Below are 9,723 nucleotides of genomic sequence, written 5' to 3'. Positions count from 1 at the left end.
GGATGAGCTGTTGTCGATTAGGAGATTCAGGACGGGGTGTGCGTATCCTCCCGTAGCCATGCCTCCACTCCCACTGTTTCCCAGCACACTGACCCATGGTGGCACTGGCAGTTAATTAGCTCAGTTGCTGAAACAAGCCTGGATAATGTGGATGGATGGTTGATTGTTGACACAACAACTTGCTGCTCCAGTAGGAGTTGGTGGTAGACTGGTGGTAATTAACGGTTGGTTGATGATCGTAGCAGGGAGAAGAACTCTACTCTGTGAGATGGACTCTGTTAGCCGGTGAAGAATATCAGAATTAAACTTCATTGCGCCCGTTGCGTCCATTTATTTGGACCCGCGGGCATACGTCACACGACGCTTAAGCCAATCGGCGGAGCCGTGACGTGGCGTGTTGGGCCAATCAGAAACGAAGAAGCAAACATGGGCTTGGCCATGCGTGAGTTTATCAACAAACCTGTCGCGTAACTATGGTGATCAACAAACCACCTGGATGTATTTTTTTCAGTTTTCGCCCCCTAGTGGCGGAAAAGATAATACATCTGGGAACTCTGGATGCAACGGACATGCATTGAAATCCAAAACAAAAAAATTAAAGGGGTGTGGCTAGCGATTCAGGGTCTGGAACTAGGCATTATTATAGCGTACCTACACACAGTCTGTTATAAAATGTAAAGGACAATAACGTTTTCTTTATCTAATCTTATTTTTTATCTTTTATCTTAGTTTAAACATTCCAACAAAGAACTGTTCACTTTAGGAGAGCTGCACACTGCACCTTTACTTCAACCTGGAGAAACACTGCTTCTTCTTAACAAATACTCAACTAACTTTATTTTAATGTATTCAGTTAATGATGTTGCATTTATATTTAGATAATAGTATTATATTTGAGACTACAGCTAACTTTGTTTCATGTTTAATGACGAATGTGCACTCTGGCAAAACACATCCATATCTGTTTAACATTCAAAAAAGTATAAAGCATATATACTGTATTTAATACAGTGTATGTCTGTCTGTTTATTTTTGGTCTACACTCTTCTCCAATCTCAGCCCAGATGTTTTCTGGCAGTGTCAGTTTAAGCTATAGCATCGATCTTGGTACAACTATTAAATCAAAACAATCATATTTCAAATATGATACATGATGACATCATTTTGTTTACAAATGCTAATGCAAGTTCAACTGTAAGAAGCCCAGTCCGTCATTTGAGCTGAGTCAGGAAGAACACATACACACACACACACACACACACACACACACACACACACACACACACACACACACACACACACGAAATGTGCAAAGAAGGGTCTGACCAAACGTATAAATCAAGATTAAGGTTCAGGGAGAGACAGACAGGATTCTTACCCTGGTCTTTGACACCTTCCATACATGTGATAAACATATTTCAGGACAGACAGACACCAGAGCTGCTGACGTTGAATGCTAACTTTCAAATCCAATAACTTTCAAATCATTCATGTTAAAGTGTTAAAGTGTCATTTTATTTTTAATAACTGTTATGCAATTTAATTTTTGTTCCATTGGAATTGGCTCCTATGGAGAAAGTCAGCTCTGATTGGTGGAGCTGAGAAACCAAGCGGACAGAATAGAACTGCCTTAAGGTCTTTCTTTAGCCATTTGATGCACTGGAAACAGTCAATAATATCATATTTCATCACCTTTTAAACAAACACAATTGCACAACTTTAAAAAGTACAAACATACATTTCATTTCAATACATGCATATCTCATTTGACATGTACAATTTGTCAGTGTAACAGGCTGGCTGAGTAGACGTTACTCTGATCATTGCCACAATACATAATATAAAAGCAAATCAGTCAATCAGCTGATTGATAATTCAATCAATAGTCAGTCAGTTAGTCAATTCACTGACATCATCGTGTGGCTGACTGTTGAGCTAATTCAACCAAACAACCAAATATGACCAGATGGCGGTGAAGCTGACTCTTATTGCCTCTCACAGACTGTTACAAATCCACTCACATAAACACTGGACACACGTCCCTTATTTTACAGCAGAATAGACTCAACTTTCTTTGTGATAGTCCGTCCTACAGAGTACACCAACACTGTCTGTCCAACAAACAACAGTGACTGCGCATGAAAATATGTCCCTTCTTGTTGATACCTGTTAAACATTTGATGAGTAATTAGTGTTCTTTGTATTAGGAGGACAGCCACAAGCTATCCACATTTAGAACTATCATATCATGCTCATATACATATAAAAGCATAGATGGTTATCATGGTTCCATGTTGCAGCCACCTACTTTGCTGGGGGGACCCAATGACTCTTATTGCTATTGGATACCATAACCAGTGCATCCTCACGTTGAACAAATGCGTCACATTGATTACTTCCTCTCCTGTGTGTTTGACACCAACGCACAGCGTTGCTATAAATGGAAATGTCTGTTCTACACATATATTTCTATTGTGCTTGATTGTATCAGACACCTTGTGACCTGTCCTGAGCAGGCTGGGGTCTTCCAGTACAAACCTGAGAGTCACTAATCCTGTTCATTTGGCTTAGAACTATGCCCTGATCCAAATCTTCCACTGATTATCAAAAGTGGAATAAATATATTTATATATAAACTTTTTTATATATATATAACTAGCTGGTTGTTTTGCTTGGACAGTGGACCCATGTCTGTCCACTAGGCTGCTGATTTCACTTTAAAAACATTTGGACTGACAAAAGTCATCTGAAAAAACACTAAATATCAAAAGTCTAGTTCATATTATAAAACATTGGCATATTGATTATTATTATGTTTTTCCTAGCAGGCTATCTGATCTGATTGTACAAGCAGGAGAACCTGAATTGAAAGTGTAAGGACATCTTAAGACTAGAGCTCCAACATACATTTACACAGGATGAGAAAGTCCCCATGTTAGTATGACCTCTCTAGACCTGGTTTAGAGGGTTTAGTTTGGTTGGTGTGATGTGGCTGACAGTTGGTTTCAACAGGTTCACTCAGTTGTAGACAGAGATGATGATAGAATCCATTCAGGACTGCTGGTTCAATCTGCAGTACACAATGTACTGCCAATACCGCCGATATGCTCCTGAGCAGGGACCTCCCACTACTACTGTGTATATCCCACATATGGTATTTTAGCAGTGGCACTGAAGACAAGCTACTGTTAAGCCTGCGTTATAATTAGTTACATGCGGGTGTTGCACACCGTGAAATAGCTGATCTACAAGCTTCCAATGCAAGGCGTTACAAGCTTGTAGATCAGCAATTGTTGGTGCAAGACACAGTTGCACAAGTACAAATCAGGCGTTAGTAAACTATTTGCTAAAATTGTTTTACATACCCGGCGTATTCCGGTACCATGGGTTGGTACATACAGTATAGCAAACGTGCAAACACTGCGTGGCTTTAGCTTCACTAGCTGTTGGGAAATAATGACACCAGAATCTAACAGTCCACTGTCCACAAGTGGAAAAGCACTGAAATATAGCTGGTCCATTCCAATAACTAGCTAACTAGTTTCAGTTGGAATCAGAATGTGTTTGTTTCAAATGTTTGTTCTTATGAATGTGTGTGAATGTCAGTCATGCTGGTCAGAGAGGAACAGTCCTGTAACAATCAGCAAACTTCAATCGCCACAACAGATTAAATGGCCAATGTGACCATATAATCAACAACCAATGTGGCCTGTTGAAGTTCTCTTCTCACTGTCTGTGTCAGTTAATGAGTGGAATCATTTAAAATAACGTCAGTGCATGTTCCCAGCACGCAGAAAAACAGCCAATTCAACCATGAATGGCCGTCATCAAGGATACCAGATTGGTTAAAAGACATGTCTGTCTAACTGTCCAGGTGTCCTGATACGTGGATCAGACTAGGGTGCCAGGAGAAGGTAGCTCTGTTGTTTTCTCCATCTGATGCATTTCCTGTTTCTGAGCTGGAAAGGAGTCCTGGTAGAGAGAGCCATCCATAGACCTGATAGAGAGACACCGACAGACAACACAGAGAGAGGGACAAAGATGAAAAGACAGAATAGGCAACAGAGCAAAAGAGCGAGGGGATTACTCCAATTTGCCTTTTGTATTTAGGTGAATTAAAGTATTATATCTCATTCTCTCACACACGCACGCACGCACGCACGCACGCACGCACGCACGCACGCACGCACACGCACACACACACACACACACACACACACACACACACACACACACACACACACACACACACACACACATACAAATGCTGTATTTGAATCCACAAACTACATTAAAATGAGAAGGGATTCACATACTACAGAGATAAACTTTTCATAAACACACTCTGACCTGCCATGCAGTGGGTGTCCATGGAAAGTGGCTGAGTGGGGCAGGCGTGTTGCAGGTTTATGATGTGTTGTGGGCGCGTACTGAAGATTTGTGTCCATCTGATAGGCTGAAACCTGTGTCGCTCCGTGAGTGGTCCGTCTGCGCTGCAGAGCCCCTCCCCCGGTGGCGGGACCTTTCACCTTTGCATTGACCTTTCCATTGAGCTGGTTAGAGTGGCCGGAGGCTAAGGAGTTCCGCAGGTACCAATCCCTTAAACCTGCCAATCAAAACAAACACACCAATCACATTTGCTTTTAAACTTGTTTAAAATGATACACTGTAGTATGAGGATTACTAGTAGTAGTAGTGACTGTAGGTCGCAGTTTACTATCAGAACCGTCACATCTTGACCGTATCTGTCTGTCTGTATGGGTAACGCTTGTCCTTTTTGTTGATTTACTCTCACACTCTGAGATCATGCTCTGACGTCACTGTGATGCCATGGGAACCAAATCCCTTTTATTGCCATATATGGAGATCCCTCTGATGCCAGGGGAACAAATCCCTTGTATGCCCATACAGTATATGGAGATATGGAGATCCCTGTGATGCCAGGGGAACCAAATCCCTTTTATGCCCATATATGGAGATCCCTGATGTCATCAATATTAAGCCCATATCTGTGAATGCCAATATATAATCACTGTGATGTCAGGGGAACCAAATCCCTTTTATTGCCATATATGGAGATCCCTGTGATGCCAGGGGAACCAAATCCCTTTGGCCAGATGGCCAAGACATGGCGCGACCTCGCCCTTTAGGGCGACGCATGTCGCCCTTTGGCGTCTTACTGGTATAGTAATAGTGGTAGTAGTACAGTAGTACAGCAGTAGCACTGGTAATACTATTACCTTCCAGTGCAAGGGCTTTGTGTAGATTCCTCGTGGCTTCCTCCAGCTGTCCCTCCTGGTTGGGAGGAGGGGGAGGGGGTCTGGAGGGGGGGTGAAGGTGCGGGTGGGGGTCAGGCTGGAGGTGAGGATGAGTTGGGTGATGGAGTGGAAGGTCAGCTTGGCTGTGTTGCTGTGGAAACGGCCCGCAGGATTTGGTCCGAGTCACTTTGGCCCGATGAGTGTCACACGGCAGGTTCCTGGACGCGGACGGGGCGGTGGGGTTTTCGCTGTAGTGCTGGAACACGATTGGCTGTCTGGAGTTGCCCTGGGAATGTTGCCGTTGTAGATTTGTCTTCTGCTGTTTGCTCCAGATGTAGTCCAACAGGATGTCACTGTAACCCCCTCTTCCTCTCTCTGCCCTTCTGCCCGTTTCATGGTTGGCGGTTCTGTTGTGCCCATTCACACCTCCCTCCTCCTCCTCAGAACTGACCTCATTGCATCTGTCCCCGTCCCCCTCCCTTCCTCCTGGTTGGCTGGGGGCCGAGGGGGAGGAGCCTTCTGGAGAGAAGTTAGGCTGGGGGAGGAGTCTGTGGTTTTGGCCTTCCTCTGCTCTGTGGAGGAGAGAAGAGAGAGGGTCAAGAGTGATTCAAGCTTCGTCCCGCGGCAGCGTCCCGTGCTGAACATATTCTCTGCCGTTCTCGGCACGCGACGCGACACTGTTGCGTGATAGAGCATTGATCAGGGATCAGATGGAAAAAGACAGAGGGAGTGACAGAAATTGAGAGTGAGAGAAAGAGAAGTGACATACCGTACATGGCAAATGTATACTTCCTAGCTGTCACTGTTTGTCAGTGCTACACATCTTCACAAACTGATATTTGTCTTATAAATTGATTTGTCATGTTTCATGTTCTTTGCACCTCAACTGAAACCAGTTCCTGTATGTAATACATACTGGCAATAAAGTGTTTTTGAGCCTGATCGCTTTGCTAGTGGTTTCATCACGTGTCCTTGAAGAGTCTCCCAGACAAGAACAGTTCAGATGGATTCTGGGTAAACTATGTATTATTCAACAGATCAAAACTATTGAAGAACCTGAGGGAATAGAGGGCAGAGCCAAAATATATTTACTCCATATACTACTCACAGCGGCCATAAAATGTATTACAATTAAGTGGTTGAAACCGGACCCTCCAACATACAACATGTGGGTGGCTAAGGTACGTGAAATTTATCAAGTGGAACAAATTACTTACGCCCTAAGACTTCAATCGGACTTGTTCTTTAAAAGATGGACTCCAGCTACACCAATTTTGATGGATCAAACTTCTTCTGTTCCCTCAAATATAAATGTTTTGATTTCTCATTCTGCCCCAGCTCTCTCAATACCTTCCCACTTAGACTCTCTCTCCTCTGCCATATTCACATAGAATTCACATAGAATACACTGTTCTACTGTATCATCTATTCCTAATGTGCGTTTTTCGAATGTGCTTTTGGTTTGTTTGTTTGTTGTTTGCTTTTTTGCCAAATAATCTCTATTTCCTTTTTTTTTTCTACAAGTGGTATACAGCTGAAAAATGTATAAGAAAAAAAAAACAAAAAAAAACAGTTGTGAAAATATGTTTATTATATTTGTACAAGTTGCCAAAACTGAAATAAAAACAAAGTTCAAAAAAAAAAAAAAAAACTATTGAAGAGGCTGAGGCTCACCTGATGTGCACTGTGATTTGCCCATTACGAGACAGGAGGGGTGTGGTCAAAACATTGCTCCCCTCTGGATTGGACACACGGCTAGGACTAGATTACCAACACGCACGCACGCACGCGCGCATGCACGCACACACACACACACACACACACAAATATACATAAACATTAGTATTTAGGATGTGTACCGGTAGGAGTATCATTGTATTAAGCAAGTCTTTCTGTGTCTGTGTGTGTGCATGTGTGTGTGCATGTGTGTGTGCATGTGCGTGTGCGTGCGTGTGTGTGTGTGTGTGTGTGTGTGTGTGTGTGTGTGTGTGTGTGTGTGTGCAAACTGTGCATGTATGCGTGTGTGCACACGTGTGTGTGCGCATGCATATACCTATTGTTGGAAATCGCCATTGAGTTCTTCCGGTTTCTGATGTCATAGTAGAGTTCTACAGGAGATACACTGTACACCAGGGGGCGACACTCTGAAATAACACAGTAGAATAGTGTCTAATCAGAAACAGGGTCCTATATGATACTAGACCGATCATGGAAGGAGGGACAAAGTATTTGTAATGGAAGCAAAGCTATTGAGTGTTATAACACATTATGGGGTTTCCTGCAAGAAAAAAAGTCTAGGATGTTACATAAGGGTGTGCTACAGGAGAGGGTACTCATGCATGCTCATGCTGCTGCTGCTGCACAATATGGACAAATACAACTAACTAAGAATATGCAATTAACTATATTGTAGTTAAACAATAAAAAAGTGTTTGACTATATAAACACGTCATACTGTGTACTGTAAGTCTGTTTTATTGTGTGATGCATTGATGTCACGTATATGATGGAAAACACAACTACATTATGCCATAGTGGTATATTTTTCTGACTTTTAGTTTCTGTGGTGCGCCTAGACTGAACTGGTCAGGCGGAATCCCTGCACTGTAGGTTAGTTACCCACCACGACTGAACTGTTGTACTTATCAACATGGTTCTGTGTGTGAGAGAAGCTCACTTTACTAAGCTAGCTAAGTATCTTTAAAAAACAAAAAAAGATAAACTATAGTAAACATTAGAATACAAGCCAAACTAAGTTTTCTAATAATCTTTCCTGAACTTTTGACAAACTTATGACACTACATGCATAGACATAATGACACAATTCTTGCCGCGTTGTGAGCTTGTATATCGGCTATTTTCACAATAGAACCGTGTTATACAAAATGTAATGCCTCAACTCTTAGTGCTCATCAGGGTGGGGTCCCCAGTTAAAATATGATTATTTTGGGGGTCGTGGACTCCAAAGGTTGAGAACCACTGTTCTAGTTGACAATCTTTTCAACCATTTTCTCCCAATCAAGTCATTGTCAATTCCCCCTGTGTTGTTCCTAACCCCACAACGTGAGCTTAACACACACGCTGATGGGAATCAAATCCAGATCTCTTCCCCTGCTCATTTTATACCCTATCCATGTACCATATCAAGCTGCACCATGTGTGTGTTACCATTGTCATGTCCTGTTGAGTCAGATGTTGAACTGCTTTCTGACTTCACTGTATCATCTGAAAACACACACACACACACACACACACACACACACACACACACACACACACACACACACACACACACACACACACACACACACACACACACAAGCAGGGTCTGTGAATAATGGGAGGAAGAGCTTCATTTCCTCCTCTTCCTCTCAACAATGGCTTCTGTTCTACTGATAGAACATCTGAGTGTGTGTGTGTGTGTGTGTGTTTGTGTGTGTGTGTGTGTGTGTGTGTGTGTGTGTGTGTGTGTGTGTGTGTGTGTGTGTAGGATCTTGGCATAACCTCACAGAGTGAACAACAAAGAAACCATCTGCACACACAAAGTTAAAAAGTCATTCATATGCCACAGCAACAGTCAACAACTTACGGTACACATTTCGACCTATTGGCCTTCGAAGAGCGTACATTGTTGACTGTTGTGCGTCATACAGTATTATGGGTATAAACAGTGCATGGTATTGCATTTCTCCCAATTAAGCATGAACGGTCCCCGATATCTTTTTAAACAAGCCTAAGGGCCTTATCTAAACGATCCATACTACTGGGCGAAAGTCGCAATTGCGTCTGGGGTGTGTCCGCCTCAATTTCACAAGTTAGATGCGTTATCAGGGCATTAAGCTTGGCGTTAGGTGCAAAGGGGATATATATACTGAGCCTCTGAATTAGTCATGATGTCTTCACCTCTTCCCTTGGACCTGTATAAATGTATATTTAAAATATATGTATTTTAAATCCGGGGCAGAATTTGTGTCACATTAGTTGCTAACTGTATAAAGCAACAGGTCTAATGCGTCAAGAGAATGGGTAGTTGAGCTAGTAGGCACATTTATATTTCAATGACGGATTGAAGGAGATCCAAACTATTTTATACTGAGGAAATGTTTAGGTGTGCGACCATTAAGCTTTAATAATGTGATATAGCCTAATGAATGATTTCAGGAGATGGGGGAAAGTGGCATTTTTGGAATGCAAAAACCACACCTTCCTCCACCAAAGTCCTCTAATTTAGGCTATGTCCAACACACATTTGTGATATCTTGACATATACATGCTTATTGCTAGTTTCTGTTCTTATTTAAACCACCTATTAAAGCATGATGACACTACTGTGTCCTGTCCCATGCATCTTGTGTTGGAGTTCTGAAATGGAAATTGAGTAGTCATCACTGTCCATTGCACAGAGACAGATACATAATGGCAGGACGCTATGTATTCATAACGTTCAGTTTTATTTTATTTTTGG

The 9,723-nt window shown here is 42.3% G+C and overlaps 1 protein-coding gene across 1 annotated transcript in view; it reads right to left on the bottom strand.

The window, feature by feature from the left end:
* Positions 1-3,552: 3,552 nt before the first annotated feature.
* The window catches only part of ccdc120a (coiled-coil domain containing 120a), a gene marked incomplete at its 5' end in the record, with an annotated part of 9,680 nt that continues 3,509 nt past the window's right edge, over positions 3,553-9,723 (bottom strand). Inside the window, 5 exons of the mRNA XM_080732717.1 lie at positions 3,553-3,997; positions 4,351-4,606; positions 5,241-5,830; positions 7,312-7,402; positions 8,427-8,483. Coding sequence (XP_080588843.1) covers positions 3,892-3,997; positions 4,351-4,606; positions 5,241-5,830; positions 7,312-7,402; positions 8,427-8,483 — 1,100 coding nt within the window. The 3' untranslated portion in view covers positions 3,553-3,891. The remainder of the gene's footprint in view (positions 3,998-4,350; positions 4,607-5,240; positions 5,831-7,311; positions 7,403-8,426; positions 8,484-9,723) is intronic.

Source organism: Nannobrachium achirus, assembly GCF_963921795.1.
Source record: "Nannobrachium achirus genome assembly, chromosome: 9".
In the NCBI taxonomy this organism is placed as follows: Eukaryota; Metazoa; Chordata; class Actinopteri; order Myctophiformes; family Myctophidae; genus Nannobrachium; species Nannobrachium achirus.
This window is presented reverse-complemented; position numbering and strand designations above follow the sequence as displayed.